Source organism: Piliocolobus tephrosceles, chromosome X (assembly GCF_002776525.5).
Source record: "Piliocolobus tephrosceles isolate RC106 chromosome X, ASM277652v3, whole genome shotgun sequence".
Taxonomy (NCBI): domain Eukaryota; kingdom Metazoa; phylum Chordata; class Mammalia; order Primates; family Cercopithecidae; genus Piliocolobus; species Piliocolobus tephrosceles.
Window position 1 is genome coordinate 83587325 of NC_045455.1, and position 24374 is coordinate 83611698.

The 24374-nt window shown below is 37.6% G+C and overlaps 1 protein-coding gene across 2 annotated transcripts; it reads left to right on the plus strand.

Moving 5' to 3' along the window:
- LOC111540475 (NEDD4-binding protein 2-like 2) lies at window positions 1-22647 on the plus strand. Of its 2 annotated transcripts, none has more exons than XM_023208784.1 (6): window positions 1-146; window positions 1869-3127; window positions 11012-11136; window positions 17266-17354; window positions 18052-18128; window positions 21531-22647. In XM_023208784.1, exons 2-6 carry the CDS (start codon window positions 1869-1871, stop codon window positions 21733-21735), a joined length of 1755 nt encoding a protein of 584 aa, XP_023064552.1. In that variant the 5' UTR covers window positions 1-146; the 3' UTR covers window positions 21736-22647. The 2 variants fall into 2 exon arrangements, with proteins under 2 accessions (XP_023064552.1, XP_023064551.1); XM_023208783.1 differs by having other exon boundaries at window positions 10-211.
- Window positions 22648-24374: the final 1727 nt, after the last annotated feature.

Below are 24374 nucleotides of genomic sequence, written 5' to 3' on the forward strand. Positions count from 1 at the left end.
GCAAAAGCCTAGTTTTTGGCCCGGGTAACCGAGAGGTGGTCGCCATCTTGCGTACGGAGGTGCCGTTTGTTTCCGCGCTGGGGTTTTAGTCCTTCCAGACCTCGGCTTTAGGGCTGTGTCTCCGCTTTTCTTTCACCTTCACAGAGGTTCGTGGCTTCCTAGAAGAAGGTTTTATTGGGAGGTAAAGGTCAATGCGTAGGGGTAGAGTAAGGTGAGTAGACACCCCGTTTTAGAAGTGAGGGTGGGGTGGTGGTGGCGTTTTTCGCTTTCACTTCTTGACCCTTTAGCTGTAAACGTAGAAGCAAGCTCATTGTGAACTTTTGCGCCTCAGAGACCTCCAGAATTCCTGGACAGGACCTGAGCATGTCTCCATTGGGACAAAAATGCTGGGTGACGCACTTTTGCCTGGGCCGCTCACTGGAAGTCTGGAGTCATGGAGCTCGGATAGTGTATAGGCCGCGCTCTGTTAACCCAGCCCGGTTGCTCTTCTTCGGGACTTTTCTGACGCATTTCGAATGGGGAAATGAGAAACCGAGAGGAGGCCTGTTGGCGTTCTCCGCAGTTGTCCTCTTCCAGATCTGTAGCCTACTTCCATCATTCTTTAGTTCGCCTTTTTGTCCATTTCTTTTTCTCTCGTGTTAGAAACATCAGAGAGTGGCACAATGAAGAATTGGGTGGAATAGGCCTCTGGGCTGTACTTTGAGGTCCCTAAGGTGTTTCAATTTTTTTCTTTTCCCCCGAGAGGGGTCTCGCCCTGTCGCCAGGCTGGAGTGCAGTGGAACCATCTCGGCTAACCACAACCTCCGCCTCCCCGCCATCCCCCCCCCCCCCCGCACCCCCCCCCCCCCCCCCCCCCCCCCGCCCCGCACCCCCCCACGCCCCCCCAACGCCCCCCCCTACGCCCCGCACCCCCCGCCGCCGCCCCGGGCTCCAGCGATCCTCCCACCGCAGCCTCCCAAGTAGGTGGGACCACAGGTGCGCGCCCCCATGCCCGGCTAATTTATTGTATTTTTGTTACGAGACGGAGTTAGGCCATGTTGCCAGACTGGTCTCGACCTCCTAAGCAGCAATCCGCCCGCCTCAGCCTCCCAAGTGCTGGCATTACAGGCTTGAGCCACTCTGCCAGGTCTAAAGGGAAGCAAATTTTGTCTTCATGATAGACTATTCGGAAAAGATGAACGCTTTGAACTTGGGGAGTTGCCAGATTTCTTTATTAAACGAATTACCGTTATCGTCTTTGCAACTTTTCCTTCCTTTTAAATTAACGCACTACACCCATTTGGGAAACTCTTTTATACTAACTACTCACAGTAAAGGGCCTCCAAAGACTGGCATTTCAGTTAATCTAACATTTGGATGCTAAGGAGATTGGTTGTCTGAGGTTTGGGAGGGAATTGGAGCTATTTACTCTAAAAAACACAGTGATTTTAAGTAAGGAAATGCTTAGGATGCAGTGTGTCAGCCAGTTTGAGTATGTGTTAATTTGGTGTTGGCAGTTTCACTCTCCTTTTAAATACACAATTGTGTATGTATATCATAAAAATACATATTACTGACTCAACTTTGCAGACTTACTTAAATCTTTTAGGTCCTCGAAATTCAGAAATAGATCGTTTAAAGTTGAGATCTATCTATCTATCTGTATATATTTTTTAAAGGATATTCAATGAGATCCCCTCCCATAAACCACCCTGTTATGACTGTACTTAAATAATAAGTGGTTATAAAATTGACCCTGGTACTTTGGGAAATTGTTACCATTAAATATATCACAAATTTAAATGTCTTTGTCTAATTTCTTGTTTTTGAAGAAATTTTTATTTAGGTTTTTAATAAGCTAGTAATTGTATGATTTATTTATTTCTCAGATGTCTTATGGTGAAATTGAAGGTAAATTCTTGGGACCTAGAGAAGAAGTAACGAGTGAACCACGCTATAAAAAATTGAAGTCAACTACAGAGGCATATGTTTTTCACAATCATAGTAATGCCGATTTTCACAGAATCCAAGAGAAAACTGGAAATGATTGGGTCCCTGTGACCATCATTGATGTCAGAGGACAAAGTTATTTGCAGGAGAACAAAACTGAAACTACAGATTTGCATAGACCTTTACATGATGAGATGCCTGGTAATAGACCAGATGTTATTGAATCCATTGATTCACAGGTTTTACAGGAAGTACGTCCTCCATTAGTATCCACAGACGATGAGATATATAGCACAAGTAAAGCATTTATAGGACCCATTTACAAACCCCCTGAGAAAAAGAAACGTAATGAAGGGAGGAATGAGGCAGACGCTCTAAATGGTATAAATGGCAGAGGAGGACAAAAAGAGAAACAGAAATTTAACTCTGAAAAATCAGAGATAGACAGTGAATTATTCCAGTTTTACAAAGAAATTGAAGAGCTTGAAAAGGAAAAAGATGATTTTGAGAACAGTTGTAAAGAATCTGAACCTTCTCAGGAACAGCTGATTCCATTTTATCAGGACCATGATAATGGTCTCTTAAAACCTGACGAAGAAAAGAAAGATCTTAGTAATAATGTTTTTCCATCACATTGTGATTATCAACAGAACTTGGGGAATGAGACAGGCAAATATCCCTGTAATGGACAAATAATACCTACATTTTGTGACACTTCATTTACTTCTTTCAGGCCTGAATGGCAGGCAGTGCATCCTTTTATAGTGCCCCATGGTCCTCCTCTTCCCAGTTTGAACTATCATTTAAATATTCAAAGATTCAGTACTCCACGAAATCTACCATCACATATTTTCCAAGCGCAAGATGACTCTCAGATACAAAATGGATATTATGTAAATAATTGTCATGTTAACTGGAATTGTATGACTTTTGATCAGAACAATGAATATGCTGATTGTAGTGAGAATAGAAGTAGTGTTCATCCCTCTGGAAATGGCTGCAGTATGCAAAATGAATATGTGAGTAATGGTTTCTGTGAAGTCAGAGAAAGATGCTGGAAAGATCCTGGCATGGACATGCATAATGGAACAGACAGGTTTGTGAACCAGCAGTTTCAAGAGGAAAAGTTAAATAAATTGCAGAAGTTACTTATTCTTTTAAGAGGTCTGCCTGGTTCTGGGAAAACAACGTTGTCTCGGTGAGTAGAGGATACCAACTGAATACTTGATAATTCATTATTTAAAAATTATAAATGATACTTGTCGCCGGCTGCAGTGACTCATGCATGTAATCCCAACACTTGTGAGGCCAAGGTGGGCTGGTCACTTGAGCTCAGAAGTTTGAGACTAGCCTGGGCAACATAGTGAGAGCCTGTCTCTAAAAAATGAAATAAAAATGTTAAAACTATAAATGATATTTGTAATCAGTGACAAATGCTTTCATGTTTCTAGTAGAAGAAAATCTTTAATTTGCTATATTTGAGAATAGCATCTGACAGTGTAACTATTTAAAAATCTTTTCTGATAGAAGAAAGGAGAATTGGCATATATGTTTATATTTAGATTCTGCTAAGGGCTTTAAAAATAGATAACACTTTGTATAATTATGACAGTGATGAAAGCCAATGCTACTTGAGGACTGTCCTGGCCTGCCCTTTTGAGTCAGCTATTCAAGAAAAGTTGGACTCAGTGTTTGAAAATTTGGGTTTTTCAAATTCAGCTGGAGGTGAAAAAAGAGAGAAAATTTGGGTATTGACTCAGTTATTTCACTTTTTCACCTTGGGCAAGTTTTGCTCTGTTAATGGAATAAATGATACTTAATTTTTCTGGAATTATTTTGGGAATCAAATGAGACAACCTAAGGAAAGGAATTTTGATTGTGTTGAGCACTGTGCCATGTTCATACCACTGATTGGCTGAAGGAACCCTTTTTTGATTTCTTAAAATTCAGGAGTTTGAAGTGAGCAATATCTGAATTGGCATTAGAACTGGTGATGGTTTATTGTATTACAAGATATTTCAAATTCCTTTTTGTGTTTACATTTTAAAACTGTTGATGCACTTGAATATATTTATGCAATTGTGAAAAAATAGTGTAAAGTAAGCAGTACAAATTTTCTGCAGTTTATATAAGACGATTCAAGATTTGTGCCAGACTAGGGGAAAAAGAAAATTTTCTGGTATCTTTGGGTGAGGATGGAGAAGTCCAAGAAACCATTTTGCAAATGTTTTATATTTACTAACAAGACAATCTAAACAACCTAACTAAACTTTTTTTTTCAGAGAAAAAATACTAAAGATTTAATTTGTGATATTTTAGGCTAGATTATAAACGGTGATCTTTGTGAATGAATTAGTTCATTCCAAAGTTAAATTTTGGTCTTTGTATTTTGATTCCTTTTATGTTAGTGAGGATTTTGTAGAGAAGATAAAATTTCACCTCTATAATAATAGAAGTTAGGAGTGAGGTCTCACAAACATGGGCAGTCTTCTAGATTTGGGATATACTATCAGAGAAAATAAATAATTGAAATTTGGAAATTGGATAAAAGAATCTGCTAGTTAGGACCACTTGACTAAGAGGGGGTATAGAAGAAACCTAACGAAGAAAAGTTAGACTTGAGACCACATATTGGAGTATGTTGAAACTAAAGGTGAATAAAGTAGTGGAAATTCAATAGAATTTAAAGGAGACATTGTAGTGGGAGATGATAGAGGTGATTAGATATAATATGTATACTTATTTGAAGAATAGACCTAAGAATAGAAGTTATATGTAGCACCAACAAGTACTATTTGTATTGTGATTCACAATTTACAGAGTATTTCCATACATACAAATCTTGTGAGATGGGTTGTTTTTTCATTTTATAGATGGAGCAGAGGCTAAAAGAAGTTGAGGTTAAGTGATTTAGAAGTTACAAAAGCTAGCAAGAGATCAAACTAGGAATAAAATGATAGTATGTTTTTTCCCTTGCCTTCACTTTAATGCTTAATGGATATGTAGTCTTATACATGACTCCTGACTTCAAGGAGCCTGGTCTGTAACTCTTTAGGTCAACACTTTTTGAGTGAAGTGGTTTTGGTTATTTGGAATTAGATATAAAGTCACATACTCTTTGGTGAGGAATGGCTTCATATGGGAGTTCACATTCAAAACAAGCTTTGACAAAATAATAAAGTGAAAATTGATACATCAGAGTTGAGCTGATTTGGAGGACCAAATTAAAAGACCGGCTGAGCGTGATGGCTCACACCTGAAATCCCAGCACTTTGAGAGGCCAAGGCAGGCAGATTGCTTGAGCCCAGGAGTTCAAGACCAGCCTGGATAACCTGGGTGTCCCAGCTACTTGGGAGGCTGAGCCCCAGAGGCTACAGTGAGCCATGATCGTGCCATTGCACTCTAGCCTGGGTGATAGATTGAGACCCTGTCTCAAAAACAAGAAAAAAAAATTAGTAATGCTTGCATTTGGTATGTGGTAATGAGTGTAGGCTGTTGAATAAAATTCAGATTCTTTGGAGGTAATGTTCAAGTCCTGTTCTTATTTAATTTAGTCCTTGCCTACATCCCAATCAGCATGTCTCTAACATGGTAAGTATTCAAGATGTCTGATGATGGTTCTGAGAGAGACAGTAGGCCATAACAGCCTTGGCCATAGCTTTGGCCCATAGGGTGGTTATGGGTAGGATAGCCCAATAAAGATGTCACTTTTCTCCCTAATTGATTTATAAATTCAGTGAAACTTTAACCAAAATCCCAAAGGAGTTTTTGTATGAATTTGAGAAGCCAATAAAGTTTGTTTGGTATGTAACTATAACAAGGACAGTTTGAAAAAAATGAGACTTATCCCACCAGCTATCAAAATATACTTAGAAACTACTATAATCAAAACTTTGCAATAATTAGCAAAATAACAAGTAGATAAAATTAGAGAACCCAGAAACACATTAGGTGTGGTGGCTTACACCTGTAATCCCAACACTTTGGGAGGCTGAGGTGGGGAGCATCACTTGAGGCCAGAAGTTTGAGATCAGTATGGGCAACATAGACCCTGTCTCTATTTAAAAAAAAAAAAAAAAAAAAAAAGGAAAAGGAAAAGAGAATCCAGAAACATACCTACATATAAGAGAATTTAATATTTGATGAAATGACATTTTATATTAGTGGGGCAAAATATTCAATAAATGGTAATAGGATATTTGATTGTCAGTCTGGAAAAATATTTAAAGCCCCTGCCTTAAATCATTCAGAAAAATAACTTCTAGATGAATAAAGGACTAAGAGTAAAAACAAAACCAATAAGGAAACTGGAAGACAATAGAGAATGGGTAAACGCTGGGATCTTTCTTACCCCCCAAGAAATAAAAAGTGAGGGAATTTAAGAAATTAGTTTTTTGTTGTCATCTGTTTTTAATTACAGATTATTGTGGATATTTGCAATTGGAGGGTGAATAATGGCCCCCCTCCAAAGATATCCATGCTTTAATCCCTAAAAGCTGTGCATATGTTGCCTTACATGGTAAATTGGATTTTGCAAATTTGATGAAGTTAAGGATCTTGCAATGGGGAGGCTGTTCTGGATTATCTGGATTGGCCCAATGTAATAACAAAGATTCTTAATAAGAGGGAGGCAGGAGTAATTAGAGAAAGGGTAAGACCAAAGCAAAGGTGAAGAGAGAAGATGCTACACTGCTGGCTTTGAAGATGGTGGAACATCCCATAAGCCCAGGTGTGCAGCTAACCTTTAGAAGCTGGAAAAGGCAAGGAAACAAATTCTGTAGAGCCTCCAGAAGGAACACAGGTCTGCACACACTTTGTTTTTAGCCCAGTGAAACTGATTTTGGACTACTGACCTTCAGAAATGTAAGATAAATTCCTGTTATTAAGTTTGTGGTGTTATAGAAGTTACAGAAACTAATATGTTTACCATAGTTTAGGGAGAGATGGGAAAAGCCTTATTTTTTCTCCCTTCTTTTGGAGGAGGCAAGTCTCCTTAATTCCAGAGGAAAGACTTACCTTTCTTAGTGTAGGTCCCTTTATTCTTAATTCAGGGAGTGTTTAGAGTACCCCAGTAAAGTTGTCTCAGGAAGTATATAAAGGCACTCAGTAAATAAGGGGAAAAGTGTTCATGATGTATCAGTTTTACTCAGATTTTGTATTTTTTTTGAAAATCACTTGTAAATGCACATGAAAGTATTAAAATAATGTGCAGGTCGTAGAAATTTAAAAAACAAACCTTGAAAATGGACTCTCTTTTAGGCCTTGTTTTGGAAACAGGTTCTCTTGGTTCACTTGTTTCTTAAATGAGAAATTGTAAGTATAGAGTACCTTAGTTATTCAAGGCTGTATAACAGATTACCCTAAAACTTAGTTGTTTAAAGCAACGAACATACTGCCTCATAGTTTCTGTAGGTCTGGACTCTGGCTATAGTTACCTGGGTGCCTTTGGTTCAGTGTCTGTAAGAATGCTGTGACCAAGATGTTAGCTAGGACTGTGTTCTGGTCTGAAGGCTTGATTTGGGAAGGATCTGGTTCTAAGAGCTCTCTCAAGATTGTTGACAGAACTGAGTTCCTTGTGAGCTATGTTGGATTGAAGACTTCAGTTCCTTGCTGGCTGGAGACTGGAGGCTTCTCTCATTTCTTTGCTGCTTGGCCTCTCTCCATTCACAAGACAGCTGATTTATTTCAGAGAGAGAGAAAGCATGCAAGCTCAAGCCTTAAGACAGAAGCTACTTTTTTTTTTTTTTAAGTAATCTCCAAAGTGACATCCCATCACCTGTATCACATTCTATTTCTTAGAAGCTGGGGACTAAATCTAAGCCTACTGCAGAATAAGAGGATACAAGGTTGTGAGCACCAGGAGGCAGGGATCATTGGAGGCCGTTGGTTTTGGGGTCAAAGAGATGCCTTATCTTAGTTCTCCCAGTACCATCTAACTTGCCAAAATTATTTCTTCTCCTGAATTGGTTTATTATCAAATTGGCAGGCTTTTATGAGTTGGCAGGCTTTTATGAGGATTAAATGAGGTCATAGGTTTATGTAAAGTATTTGACATATAATAGATTCTCAAAAAGATAGCTATTGTTTTGGGGAAAAAAAAAAAAGAAATCAAGTGGCCACTGAGCCCAGATTTGATTTTTTAAAATTAGATATTTGATTTACTCAGATCTCTAAATTTTGACATTCTCTGAATCCATTTTAGTACCTGACTTGAGAGTTCTGACAGAGTCTAAGAATTTTGAAAATAAGAATGTTCTTAAATAATTTATTTTTGCTTTAGAGGCTTGGTATGACATTGAGATATTCCTAGGTTCATATAGGCATTTTTTTAAGTCCATAAAATAAAGCTTCATGGTTTGAAGTAATTCAGGGAATTTGAAAAAGATGCATGAACAGTCTGTGCTGCCTGGGAGGAAAAGTACTTTCAAGCTAAACATTTACTGTAGTTACGATTTATATATTTAAGAAAATGTTCTTCATTGAGATTTGTTCATATGTAATGTTTACTTGTTTCAATGATATAAATTGGTTTATTACTTCTCCACCTTTTATTTTGAGAAAATTTAAACCAGTTCTTAGATACAAAAACTATGATTGTCATGTAGAATGATATTATTAACATCTTAAAAATCACCCATGCCAGGCACGGTGGCTCACGCCTGTAACCCCAACACTTTGGGAGGCCGAGGTGGGAGGATCACCTGAGGTCAGGAGTTCAAGACCAGCCTGGCCAACATGGCGAAACCCCGTCTCTACTAAAAAGACAAAAATTAGCCAGGCGTGGTGGCATACACCTGTGGTCCTGGCTACTCGGGAGGATGAGGCAGGAGAAACGCTTGAACTCTGGAGGTGGAAGTTGCAGTGAGCCAAGATCATGGCACCGCACTCTACCCTGGGTAATAGAGCAGGACTCTGTCTCCAAAAAAAAAAAATCACCTGCTAATAAACTGGTAGAATGGAAAAAAAAAAAAAAAAAAAAAAAAACATAGAGTATTTACAAAAGGTGTTACCTGGATTTCTGGTACTGTTGAACATAATTAGATATTATGTGATTGATTACAACCAAAATCTCTTTTTGGGTGATTGAGTTTTGCTTTAGAATGCTAATATCATGGCATTTTCATATTCTGGGTTATCTGCATAAGCAGTAAAATGCCAAATGTGTCATACAGACATGTTTTGGAAAAATCATGGCTGCCTGAAAAAGAAATCCAACTCCAGTCCCCCAAGGAAGCAGACACACAACCCAAACCATTAACTTTCATTTGGTTTGTCTGAAGTGATTTGAACTGTAATTCTGTAAGTGGAAATAGAGTTTTGTGCAAAAGTAATCGCAGTTTTTAATTGGCGTTTTAATGGCAAAAACTGCGATTACTTTCACACCAACCTTTACGTACTTAAATTGCTTTATTTTGATACTAGTGGTTTTATTTTTATAAAATATACCACTGGCCCTCCATTTTTGTTGATTCCACATCAGTGAATTCAACGAACCTTGGACTGAAAGTATTTGAGAAAAAATATTGCGTCTGAATTGAAATGTACAGACTTATTTCCTTGTCGTTATTCCTTCAACAATACAGTATAATAACTATTTACATAGTATTCACATTGTATTAGGTATTATAAGTAATAGATGAGTTAAAGTGTATGGAAGGATGTACATAGTTTATATGCAAACAGCTATTTCTGTATCAAGGTCTTGAGCAGCAATTGTGGTCTTGGAACCAATCTCCCATGGATATTGAGGGAGAACTGTATATGATACCATTATAAGCTGAGGGATGGAGAGATGACACTTGTCATCTTAACAGTTGAAACCCTTCCTACTACTTTTTTAGTAGGAAATAAGTCAATTTGACTCATTCCAGGCCAATATTCTTTTAGTCTCAATTCCTTCCACCTTCCATCCCACCAATCCCCGCAGAAGTATACAGTGGTGTCCAGTTGCCTAAAGGTTGAAGGAGAGGAGAGAAACAACAGAATACTTTCGTTGTTGCTCTCACCAAGTCATTATCTTGCTGCATTTTCCCTATCACAGCACACTCCCAATTTCTTTCCTGAGTCATTGGTAATGCAAGTTCTCTCTGAGTACTTCTTAATCTTGCTGTGCTTGTCAATTTAAGGCAGTATCATTTTCAAAGCAAAGCTTGATTATCATTGATTTGAACTGAGCGTTTTTCATTTAGTGTTTAATAATTAATTTGATTTAGCAACTTAATTTCTTGAAAATTTGAACTTTGATTATACTTTGGAGGATCACAGATTGTTCCATAACCTTAAGCCTCCAACTATTTCTGACTTTCACTAGAGGATCATATATGTTTCATGGAAATGAGTTTATTAAAGCTGTCTAGAGTCACATATGGTTTTTTCCAAATGAATTGCTTGCTTAGGCTTACTTGCTTTTTAGGTTACGTGTTGCACTAGATTGAGGCAATTTTAGACAACAAATACAAAATTTACTAACGTGAAAACATGGATAATAGTTGATATAATTTTGAGATTGGGTAAAGAATGTTTTAAAAAGTTGCAATACAAATGCTGCTTTAAAAAGTTTTTGTTACGGCCGGGCACGGTGGCTCATGGCTATAATCCCAGTACTTTGGGAGGCCGAGGCAGGTGGATCGTGAGGTCAGGAGTTCAAGACCAGCCTGACCAACATGGTGAAACCCCGTCTCTACTAAAAATACACAAAATAGCCGGGTATAGTGGCACATGCCTGTAATCCCGCTACTCAGAAGACTGAGGCAGGAGAATCACTTGAACCCAGGAAGTGGAGGTTGCAGTGAGCCAAAATTGTGCCACTGCGCTCCAGCCTGGGCAACAGAATGAGACTCCATCTCGGGAAAAAAAAAAAAGTTTTTGTTAGTGTCTGTAATTGTGTAGGTGTGAAATGATTTGAACTCTGAAATCTTTGTAAGATTATTCAGCTCTTAGGCTGTTAGGTTCGTAATATACTTTCAGGTAAGTATCAGAAATTCATTTAATAACCTTTCCTGTGTGATTTATTTCAGTTATATTTATTTCTGATGGTTATAGATTTTGTAAATGGCACCTTTATGATTTCTTTTGTTAACAGAATTCTGCTTGGTCAGAATCGTGATGGCATTGTGTTCAGCACTGATGACTATTTTCACCATCAAGATGGGTACAGGTATAATGTTAATCAACTTGGTGATGCCCATGACTGGAACCAGAACAGAGGTTTGTTTTGGGCCAAGTCTCCCGGGGTAGAATATTTGGCTCAGAGTCAAAAGACCTAGATTTTGTTCTCAACTTAGGTTTTTACCAGCTGAATGACTTTTGGCAAGCCGTTTCAATAGCTTTGAGACCTAATTTCTTCATCTGTTAGAGGTGGTGATAATTATACTTGCCCTACCTGATCAGGGTTTTTGTGAAAAGCAGAGAATTTAGATAAAATGCCTTGTAAACTGTAAATAGTGTATCAGTATAAGCTGGTAAAATGATAGCAGTGTGGGATATTTTAAGAGGCTTTATTTTATACTTGATGAGTAAATTCAGAGAACTGTGAATCTGTACCGTTGTTATGTGGTTCCAAAATTATTTCCCTGAGAATAATGCTAATGTTTTCCAAGGCTTAATATATTGGTTGTGAATATTAAAAGGTTTTCTCAATATTGCTCTATAAGAAACCTACTTAAGGCTGGGCGCGGTGGCTCACGCCTGTAATCCCAGCACTTTGGGAGGCTGAGGCAGGCAGATCACCTGAGGTCAGGAGTTCAACACCAGCCTGATCAACAGGGTGAAACCTCTACTAAATATAAAAAATTAGCCGGGTGTGGTAGCACATGCCTGTAATCCTAGCTACTTGGGAGGCTGAGGCAGGAGAATCACTTGAACCCAGGAGGTAGAAGTTGCAGTGAGCCAAGATTGTGCCATTGTACTCTAGCCTGGGCAACAAGAGCGAAACTCCATCTCAAAAAAAAAAAAAAAGGAACCTACTTAACACATAGGTTCCTTTTTTTTTTTTTTTGGAGACGGAGTCTCACTCTGCCGACCAGGCTGCAGTGCAGTGGCCGGATCTCAGCTCACTGCAAGCTCCACCTCCTAGGTTTAGGCCATTCTCCTGCCTCAGCCTCCCGAGTAGCTGGGACTACAGGCGCCCGCCAAATCGCCCGGCTAGTTTTTTGTATTTTGTAGTAGAGACGGGGTTTCACCATGTTAGCCAGGATGGTCTCGATCTCCTGACCTCGTGATCCGCCCGTCTCGGCCTCCCAAAGTGCTGGGATTACAGGCTTGAGCCACTGTGCCCGGCCTTAATACATTTTTTTAGCGGACATGGGTCAGTTTCTGTTTATCATTAATAGGGATTCTTGACCTGGCTACACTTTTGAATATCTTGGGGACTTTAAAAAAAAAGCAAAAAAAAAAAAAAAAAAAAAAAAAACCCAGACAAAAGTGTGCCTGACCTCAGCCCTAGATATTTTGGTTTAATTGATCTGGGGTGGGGCCTAAACATTGATATTTTTTGTTTTGAAAGTTCTCCAGATGATTCTGTTGTATAATAAGAATTGAAAACTGTTCATCTAAACTATAAGTAAATATATATACAATGTTATTTTAAAAGAAGGATGGATTGATGATTAAACAGATAGCTTTTATTATGAAAAATTTTAAAGAGATTAAAGAGACTGTAATGAACCTCATAGACCCGTCACCCAGAATGATCAGTTATTAAGATTTTGGTATATGGGCTTTTATCTTTTTGTTTTTACCCCTTCCTCTGTTTAAAGCAAATTCTAGATACCATACTTTATACATTTCAAATTAATTTTTTTACTTAATCACATCTTTCACTTTATTGCCGTTATCACACATATTAAAAAAATACCAGTTCCTTCAGGTCATGTAACCCAGTATAATTGAATTTCATCTGTTGTCCTAAAAATCTCTTCAAAGTTATTTTGTTTGAATTGGGATCCAAACAAAGTCCTCAAAATGCATTTTGTTTTATTTTATTAAGTTAAACCATAGCATTTTCCCTCTTTTAACCCTTATACCATTGTTACAGAAACTAGGTTGCTTATGCTGTAGTTATCTATTTGCTTCTTGGTGATAACCATTGAACTTGCTCCTCTTCTTTGTTTTATGTGAATGGAAATTAGCTCTAGAATAGAGGCTTAATTAGGTTCACCTTTTTTTTTTTCTTTTTGGCAAGCAGGTATTTGGTTGTCCTAGTCTTAGTAATAGTGAGCTTAATCAGTAGCTTCACAGGGACAACCCTTTCCCTCTGTCGGTTATCAGGTTCCCTATTAACCTTATATATGATGGTTTTATCCAACAATAAATTGTTTCCTGAGTCAGTTATTTCATTCAGAATTGCAAAATGGTGATTTTTAGGTTAGTTATTCCTTCCATGTTTAATAGAATTATTCTGTAATGAAGAACTTATCTCAAAGCTACCAACTAGGGTTGCCCAAAGTATAATATATACAAGAAAAATAGTAATACTTTTCTTTTTATTTGTCAAATACAGTAAGGAATTTCAGTGAGGATGTTTGTGTGTGTGTTTTAGAGATGGGGTCTTGCTTTGTTGCCCAGGCTAGAGTATAGTGACACAATCATAGCTCAGTGTGGCCTTGAACTCCTGGGCTCAAGAGATCCTCCTGCCTCAGCCTCCTGAGTAACTAGGACTACAGGCAAGTAGTTGGGACTACATACGTGTGCCAGCACACCCAGCTCTTTTTTTAAAAAACTTTGTAGAATTTTGAATGAGCCACAGTGCCCACAGAGAAAACACAGTGAGGGTGTTTTCGAGTAAAAAGTTTTCACTCTGTTACAATTTATGGTTTCACGAGGATAAATTTGATCGTAAGACTGTTTCCCAGTATTGATTTTATAACTCTCTAGAATTTCTCCAATATATTGGAGAGTGGCATAGCAGTCTCAAAAAACACTAATTTTTTGATTTTTTTTAAATGCCATAGAACATTGCTGCTCAAATCAAATAATGATGGGATTGCAATTCTGAAAATGTTTGGGGTTACTGGCATAAAGTTAAGGGGAACAAGATTAGTTGATAAGTTGAAGGAATAGACAGGGCAGAGCCAGTATACCTTTGGTGAACTAGTAAGTTTATTTGTGTGGGACATTTTTTTCTCATTGCAGTACTAGAATAGCTGGGTGTGGTGGCTCATGCCTATAATCCCAGCACTTTGGGAGGCTGAGGCGGGCGGATCACTTGAGCCCAGGAGTTAGAGACCAGCCTGGGTGACATGATGAAACCCCATCTCTACGAAAAGTATAAAAATTAGCCAGCCGTGGTGGTACATACCTGTAGTCCCAGCTACTTGGGAGGCTGAGATAGGAAGATGACTTGAGCTAGGGAGGTCAAGGCTACAGTGAGCTGAGATTGTGCTACTGTACTCCAGCCTGGGTGACAGGGCAAGATTCTGTCTCAAAAAACACAAGCAAACTAGTACAGAATATTTCATTAAAATGTTTATGTCATTTGTATTATGTTAATTATATGTGTTAAATGGAGTAATGGTATCTTATTAAACTGGAACAGTAAATATGGACTTGAATATCTTTAAATGCTAGGCACCATTCTATGAAAGTCTGTCTGCTTCACATTTATTATTAAAATAATGTAAATTAATTTTAGAACACCTAAAAATGGAAAACATCTCCAAAGTGTAATTCTTCTCTTTCTTACAGTGTGATAGTTCATTTGTTTAAGAAAACTATTCCCATTATTTGGGTACTCAGACATGTTTTTACTTAGGAGCTCTTTTCTAGCGAAATGTGCTAGACTGTGGAATTGGATGATAATGGAAAGAAGATAATCTCCCCATTCTTACAAATCAGAAATTTATTTGGTCAATAAAAACTTATTTTCTAGAACACAACTCCTTGGATGTGTGAGCGTATCAGACATTAGGAGAATAATTTTAATAAGGTTTTGAATGGAAGATTTGATCATTATGATTAGAGATGGAGCAGTGGGAGATGGTAGTCTCTTGGTGCTAGCATCAAGCTAGCACTAATAGATGATGGCACCTATTTATGACCCAAATTCTAAATTTATTTTGGTGTTTAGAGACATCTCCCAAATATGTATTTCCCCATAGTGATTATTCTAACTGACCTTTAGCATTCTGTCTGTCCTAGACAGCTGTATAAATGTTTTCATTCTGTTGAACTTAGTGGTTTGAATTCTAACTCCTGAGAAAACTTCCATATCTTTGCATTTTGCTTCAGCCTTTTTTTCCCCATAGTGTATTGGGGAACAGGAGGTGTTTGGTTACATGAGTAGGTTCTTTAGTGGTGATTTGTGAGATTTTGGTGCAGTCATCACCCAAGCAGTATACACTGCACCCAATTTGTAGTCTTTTATCCCTCACCTCCTTCCCACCCTTTCCCCCTGAGTTTCCAGAGTTGCGTCATTCTTATGCCTTGGGATCCTCATAGCTTAGCTCCTGCCTGTGAGTGAGAACATAATGATGTTTGGTTTTGCTTCAGCCTTTTAATTTTTTTTTTTTTTTTGAGACAGACTCTTGCTCTGTCACCCAGGCTGTAGTGCAGTGGTGCGATCTTGGCTCACTGCAACCTCTGCCTCCCGGGTTTAAGCAGTTCTCTTCCTCAGCCTACTGAGTAGCTGAGATTATTACAGGTGCCTGCCACCACACCCCACTAATTTTTGTATTTTGAGTAGAGATGGGGTTTCACCATCTTGGCCAGGCTGGTCTTGAACTCCTGACCTTGTGATCTCCCTGGCTTGGCCTCCCAAAGTGCTAGGATTATAGGTGTGAACCACCATGCCCGGCCTTTTTCTTTTCTTTTTTTTTTTTTTTCAGAAATAGTCTTACTCTCTTGCCCAGGCTGGAGTGCTGTGGCGCGATCTTGGCTCATGGCAACCTCCACTTCACAAGATTCAAGCAATTCTTGTGCCTCAGCCTCCCGAGTAGCTGGGACTACACGTGCACACCACCAAGTCTGGCTGATTTTTGTATTTTTAGTAGAGACGGGGTCTTGCCATTTTGGCCAGGGTGGTCTTGAACTCCTGACCTCAGGTGATCCACACCACCTTGGCCTTTCAAAGTGCTGGGATTATAGACCTGAACCACTACACCTGGCCTTAGTTTTTTAAATTTATCAAAGGTTCTTAATTATTTTTCTTCTCTCGTATATCTCAGAGACATACATACTCCTGTCATTAACAGTGGCTTCTTGTGACAGTGATTCTTTTTTTTTGAAATGGAATCTTGCTCTGTCACCCAGGTTGGAATGCAGTGGTACGATTTCAGCTCACTGCACCCTCTGCCTCCAGGGTTCAAGCGATTCTTCTGTCTCAGCCTCCTGAGTAGCTGGGACTACAGGCGCACACTACCACGCCCGGCTAATTTTTGTATTTTTAGTAGAGATGGGGTTTCACCATATTGGCCAGGTTGGTCTCGAACTCCTGACCTCGTGATCCTCCCGCCTTGGCCTCCCAAAGTGCTGGCATTACAGGTGTGAGCCACTGCGCCCGGCCTTGTGACAGTGATTCTTATCTCTTGGTAGAAAAGATGGCATTTGGATGGGAGTCAATAGTTTAGAAAAGTTCCATTCTACCGCAACTCCCAATTTGAAGACCATAGTTCTAAGAAATATCTACAAAGTCAGTTGAACTATGATTTTTAGCTACTTGATATATAAAGTTTTGCTGGTAAGTAATGACTTAAATCCATAATTTTTCAAAAACATGAGCCTTAGTTCAAAAGCATTATTTGTACATTGTAGAAAATTAGAAAATACAGATAATCATCTGCAGTAACTTTCCCAAAAAAGAGAAAATACAGATAAAATATTAAATGAAAATATTCTTACCACCTGCAGGTGACCACTTTTAACATCTCCATAAATCTTCCCCAACTCTTTTGACCTAAATAGGATTATATTTAACTATTGTCTTGTAACTTGCCATTTTCATTTAATAATCTCCATCCTTCTGTGTCAAAATAATTTTTCACCTCTTCTCTTACTTAGTTTATATTCAGATGTAAATTGTTCATCTCTTATATTTCCCATAAGTGAAAGTTAGTTCTAGACTTGAAAGCCTTATTAGCTGTAAGTTCAACAAAATGTCTTTCAGAGCCAGTTTGTCAAAGCCAGCATCCAGTCTGGAGAATACACCTGGCATATGATTATGTCCTTTAATTCCCTTTCAATCTATCGGAGTTCTTTTTTCATGACACTGACTGAAGAAATTGCATAGTTTCGGTTTTAAGTAAAGAGATGTAGTACATTTCTTAACAATGTTTAACTTTTATTTTGTGTATTTTAACCTAATCTGTTTTTTTTCATTTTTAAATTTATATTTTATTTCAGCAAAACAAGCTATCGATCAGGGAAGATCTCCAGTTATAATAGATAACACTAATATACAAGCTTGGGAAATGAAGCCATATGTGGAAGTGGTAAATATGAAATATGAGAAAGTTTTTATTTTTTATTGTCAATTTTTTCACATTCTAAAATTTGGGCTGGTTTGATCTTGATTATTAAAACATTTGTCCTTTGTTTTCTAAAAAGGTTTATTGGTTTGCTTAGTTTTTTAAAAAAATTGTGAATGATGTTTTTTTAAGGAACATGTTCATCTTGTTAATTTTTTTTGTTTGTTTTTTTGAGACGGAGTCTCGCTCTGTCGCCCAGGCTGGAGTGCAGTGGCACCATCTTGACTCACTGCAACCTCCGCCTCCCCAGTTCAAGTGATTCTCCTGCCTCAGCCTCCTGAGTAGCTGGGATTACAGGTGCCTGCCCCTATGCCCAGCTAATTTTTATATTTTTAGTAGAGACAGGGTTTCACCATATTGGCCAGGCTGGTCTCGAACTCCTGAGCTCAGGCAATCTGCCATCCTTGGCCTCCCAAAGTGCTGGGATTACAGGCATGAGCCACCATGCCCAGCTTCATCTTGTTAGTTTTGAGTTTCCTTGAGAATAGTAATCAAAATTTATCCAGTTAAGTAGTCTTAACTTTTATAAACCATGTTATTTTATAAAGCATCATTTTTCTTGGTTGAGCAAGTTTATAGTATTGTTGAAATGAAATTTATCCGTCTGCCTTTTTACTTTAAGAAGTACTTCTCTGGGTTTTTGTTCCTTTCCTTTGTGTAGGCCATAGGAAAAGGATACAGAGTAGAGTTTCATGAACCTGAAACTTGGTGGAAATTTGATCCTGAAGAATTAGAAAAGTAAGACACTCGAATTTTTATTGAATCCTTAACTTCATTCTTTTGTGATTTCCAACATCATTTCACAGTTTATTGAATACAAGTGTAGGTTCAGGAAACTGAGGGTAAAATGTGAGGACCTTTTTTCTCTGGTTTTTGGCTAGGCCACTTCTCTGCATTGTCCTTCCACCTTCATCTCCTACCCATTTTAGGTCCCATCAGCTTTTTACTTTGTGCCTTCATGTTGCTCCCACTTTTCTGTCTTTTCAACTACGGGACCATAATGCTATACCAAGATCCTTGGAAACAATGTGTTTTGGAATTTAGGTTTTAGTGATTTTAGAAAGGTAATGTAGTACATAAATACCTAATCTTAACTCCCTTTTCAGAGTTTGGGGGAGCATGTTATAATCAAACATCTTAATATTTCTGCAGCAGATCATGACTTGTCAATTCAAGTAAATGACAAAGAATCAGCATAATGTAAAGTCAGTTCTGATTATGTTGTGCTGCCAAATGTGTATAGATCTGGTTAGAGTTTGCTGCCAAATGAGTCAGTGGAGAACTGAATTTTCACAGCTTATCAGATTTCAGTATTTGTGGTGAGAGAGTGTGGACTTCTCTTATTTTCAGTCCTACTCTTCCATTTGTACCTACATTTACCTTTTCCGTTCATATCACAGCATTTCCTGACTGTTACTCCTTTTTTTTTTTTTTTGAGATGGAATCTCGCTCTGTCGCCCAGGCTGGAGTGCAGTGGTGTGATCTTGGCTCACTGCAAGCTCCACCTCCTGGGTTCATGCCATTCTCCTGCCTCAGCCTCCTGAGTAGCTGGGACTACAGGCACCCGCTACCACGCCCAGCTAATTTTTTGTATTTTTAGTAGAGACGGAGTTTCACTGTGTTAGCCAGGATGGTCTAGATCTCCTGACCTCGTGATCCACCTGCCTTGGCCTCCCAAAGTACTGGGATTACAGGTGTGAGCCACCGTGCCTGGCCTTTTTTGTTTTTTTTTCACTTCTAGTCTCTTCCTTATCTCCACCTCCCGACATCTATTTTTAGGTAACAACTTTATTGTGATACAATTCACATACCCTTACAATTCACCTGTTTAATTGCATACAATTCCGTGTTTTTCTGTATATTCACAGAGATGCGCAGCCTTCACCCGTCTTTTTTTTAAACCAGTTTTTCCCCACCTACCTCAGTTTGCTTCAAGCTGTTACTCTGTGTATGGGGTCAAACTAATTTATTTCTCTCTTGCCTTTCATTCGTTTGGCTACTTTCTCTTTCTCATCTGTATGCTGTGTGTTCATGTATAGACAGACAAACAGATTTATTAGTATTAATATCCGGTATTTTTTGCCTACCTAGGTGTGTGTGTGTATCACACCTGAAGTGAAAGAGACAGAAGCTTAAAAATTAAAAGTATTTGAGTAATGCTGAATAAATGAATGATAAAATGCTATGCAGTTATGGCTTCATTACATTTTTGAGGAATTGTTAAAATTTATTATTTTCTTATTACAAATTCACCTTTATATAACAAAGCCACGTTAGCTGATATCTGGCGTAGTTTGAATTTTTAAAAGAATAGATTGAATCATAAGTCTTGACATCTTATGGATTTAGTCTTTTTTTTTTTTTAATTAAAATATTTTTTGAGACAGGGTCCACTACTGTCACCCAGGCTGGAGTGCAGTAGCAATCTATTTTTATTTTTTTCAGACAGAGTCTCATTTTGTTGCCCAGGTTGGAGTGCAGTGGGGCAATCTCAGCTTACTTCTGCCTCCCAGGTTCAAGCGATTCCCCTGCCTCAGCCTCCCGAGTAGCTGGGCATATAGGCGCCTGCCACCATGCCTGGCTGATTTTTGTATTTTTAGTAAAGACAGTGTTTCACCATGTTGGTTAGGCTGGTCTCAAACTCCTGACCTCAAGCAATCCACCCGCCCTGGCCTCCCAAAAGTGCTGGGATTACAGGTGTGAGCCACTGCACCTGGCTTGTAGTAGTGATCTTGGCTCACTACAACCTCTGCCTCCTGGGCTCAAGCAATCTACCCACCTTGGGAGTAACTGGGACCACAAGTGTACACCACCATGCCCAGCTAATTTTTGTATATATATGTATTTTTTTGGTGGAGGGAGGATTTCACCATATTGCCCATACTGGGCTTTTGAACTCCTGGGCTCAAGCCATCAACCGGCCTCAGCCTCCCAAAGTGCTGGGATTACAGGTGTGAATCACTGCATCCAGACAGATTTAGTCATATCTTGCCAATTTTCAACTTCATCTCAATTTTTTTCCTATCTTTTTTGCTTTTTCTTTTTATCTTGAATGTAGACATCAGCTTTGCAAAGTAAACATTTCTGGCCTTTTTTTTTGTGATAAGTAAATTGGCATTTGTACATCTAGAATGATAAATGTAAAATATGTTTTCTGTATGTTTTGTCATGTCCAGGTCAAGTTACAGGAAACTATGAGGGTAAAATAAGTTGTCAGAAGTTCTTTGAGGGTCCAAAATAAATTTTAAACCACTTTTTAGTGTTATATAACCTCACATACAGAAAAATACATAAATATAAATATATAATTTAACAAAGTTCTTACAAGATCAACACACGTTTAGCTATCATTCACGTCATGGGAGCATTACCAGCACCTCAGAAGCTCTTTGCATTCCTCTTCCCAGTCATAGTTACCTTTTTTTCTCTAAAGGTAACCATTGTTTTGCCTGGGTAATCGTAATCTTTCTTTTCTTTAAAGTTTTGCCATAATATCTTTGACCTTAATATCATCGTTTAGGGGGCAGGGGCAAGGTTAAAAAAAATACCATAGCTTAGGTTTGCCTTTCATCAAACCTTTATATTACTTATGTATAAGACATATGTATATATGGAATCATACAGTTTATATTCATTGTGTCTAATTTATTTCACTCAACATTATGTTTGTAAGATGTTCAAATTGTGTCTCTAATAATAATTTGGTGTTGATAATAAATTTTAAAAATGTGGTAAGAACCGTCATTAATAAGTTCTAAAAAATGATATTTTACTTCTCCTTTCTTAAGTCCTAGAAGTCCACTCAATCTTTCTGTAATTCTTAAAACAGTATCTCATAATCTTCAATTTTGTTATTAACAAGGGGATATAGTCAGCAGGCTTAGTGAATAAATAGGTAGTTCTATGTGAAGAGGATGTAATTAACATTTTTCTGTGATGTATGGAATCCTTTTACCTTTTTAAAGTATTGATAAAAACATTGAGTTTTTAATCTTTTTATGTCAAATGTGGACAGATGAAACATATTCTGTTTATTTGCAAAATATTGTTTAGAATTTGTATACTTTTTCTCTAAAACAGTTAATCTCTAAGCCTGTACATTCTGCAACAAAGATTTATAATCCTTTTCTTTTTTGTTAGGAGGAATAAACATGGTGTGTCTCGAAAGAAGATTGCTCAGATGTTGGATCGTTATGAATATCAAATGTCCATTTCTATTGTAATGAATTCAGTGGAACCATCACACACAAGCACACACAGACCTCCTCCCCCTGCACAGGGGAGACAGAGGTGGGGAGGCTCTCTTGACTCACATAGTCATGTCTGTGTCACAAATAAGAATTAAATTAGCTATTTTCAGCTAACACATTTGTTGTTGCACTTGAAAGAGTTAGTGAGCCTGTCTTGGAGTTTAAATAGTTTCAAATAAAAAAAGGCTACATTGCCTCACAAAGGATTTTCCCAGCAAGTTGTTTAATTTCCCAGCAAATTGTTAAAGTGTAAATAAAAATTAAATGAAATTGTATTTTAAATGTTTTTATATTCTCTTGTTGTAATGATTTTGACTGTTATGAAAACACCTGAGTAGTAGAGTGGTGGGTAGGAGCTAGGATGTTTTTCTACAATCGAATTTTAAACTAACTTTATCTATTTTATAGATACTATTGAACAGTTTTTTAATAGTTTGTACCTAACTCTAACTTTTCATAAAACTTTAGTGTTTTTCCTTCACTACCTTAAATATGCAAGAAATACTAACTTGTTATAGGGCACCTTAACTGTTTTCTCTATTCATTAGGTAAAATTATATTTCAGCTGATTGATCTGTGTGACAGAATTATTACTTAGCTATAATCAGCACATCACTTACTTCAAACAAAATTTCCCCAGCAATAGTAGTAGGTATATCAATCACCTGGGGAGTTTTCTTAGTAATATACATATTCATCTTGTAAAGCATATGTAGTCATCATCCTCCTTCTCAACCCATCTTCCTAACCCCACATGCTTGCCAGTTCTTGAAGGGATAAAGTGATTCTAATAATGTTTGATTTCTCTCTGTTCAATTTAATGTGATATAATTCTAGTATAAAAATATTTTAGACAGTTGTTTAACAATTGGTCCTCAGTGGATTTGTACTGTCGAATATCTTCTAGTACTAATTTTTCTGTAGAGCAAACCATATTTCTCTCACTGGATAGCTTTCTTTATTAGATATGTTTCTTCACTTAAGATTAAAAACTGAGATGGAATTCATTTCAGAGGTCTTGTCATTCATCCCCTGCCTTCAAACCAAGCTTTACCTCGACTAACCTAGATAATTAAGCATTTCTCTTTGCAACATGAGGGAAAAAACACTACTACCTCTCTTAATACCATTGTTACCAATGTCTTATGAAAAATATTTCTTCAATAGTTTTGATTTACAAAACCCCCAGCTAATTAGAATGCTGTTTAAAAAAATTAAGCATTATAATTCTTTATATGTTTTACATAATATTTTGTGGCCTTTAAGCTTTCTCCTAAACCATCGCATCTTGAATCCCATAGTATTTCTTTGTTTTAAAACGTTTTGCTATTCCTTTCAACTTTAAATATTCTCTCCATGTTTATATTACTTTTTAAGTTGTGAGGCCAAAAACTAGATTCAGTGCTATCAACAATGTCTTTGTTAAATTGCCTTTAGTGAAATAAGAATATGATTTTTATTTGTACTATTCAGTGCTGTTAACATTTGAATGAATATTACCTTTATCTTGTTTAATACGTGTGTTTGTATATATTTGTTCATCTTAACTAAATACGATGTAAGAATATGCTAATTCATGTTTTGTGTGTAAATGTATATTATATACATATACACATCTTCATCTATGTTTTCATACTTTTATTTCAGAGTAATACTTGTTAGTATTTGCACTTGTGTTTCTAAGGATTTTATTCTATAGATTAGCACAGTTTGAAAATTGTACAAAAGGATTTCATTTTGGGACAGGTGAAACAACTCTTAGGTAGACTGTGTATCCCTTTCCCTCTGTCTTCATAAACTTAGGAGAAGTAGTACTATAAATTTAGTTTTTTGGCTGGTGCAGTGGCTAATGCCTGTAATCCAGCACTTTGGGAGGCCAAGGTGGGTAGATCACCTGAGGTTAGGAATTTGAGACCAGCCTGTCCAACACAGTGAAACCCCGTCTCTACTAAAAATACAAAAAATAGCTGGGCGTGGTGGTGTGTGCCTGTAATCCCAGCTACTTGGGAGGCTGAGCGGAGAATCACTTGAACCTGGGAGGCAAAATTTGCAGTGAGCTGAGATTGCGCCACTTGCCGTCCAGCCTGTGAGACAGAGTGAGACTCCATCTCAAAAACAAAAAAAAAAAAATTAGTTTTTTAAAATAACTTTTAATCAAATTTATTTTCAGAAAGTAGAGGATTGCCTTTGGGAGAAACATGATGAGGAAATATGTTCATATTAAGTTTATTTATTTTAATACATTTCCAGATTTTATTTTAGACTTGTCTTCATCTTCTAGTTCCAGCTACTAAATAATAATCATTTAGAGATCATTTGTCATTACCAATTAATTTTTTTACATTATAATGTTAGTGAGATGGCTACTGTTGCATTACGAGGTCCACATAAATAAATAAATCTTACTGAGGCAGGAAAACTAACATTCTTACTCAGAATTAAACAAACGAGGTCTTGTCCTGTTACATGTGCTGGATGTAGTGTGGTGGCGTGACCATAGCTCGCTGTAACCTTGAACTCCTAGGCTTAAGGGGTCCTCCTTTCTCAGCATCCCAAGTAACTGGGACTTCAAGCATGTACCGCCACACCTGGCTTATTTTGCATTAAAAAAAATTTTTTTTTTATGGAGATGGGATCTTGCCATGTTGCCCAAACTGGTTTTGTACTCCTGGCCTCAAGTGATCCTCACAAAGTGCTGAGGTTACAGCATGAGCTACTGCACGAGCTTTAGTGG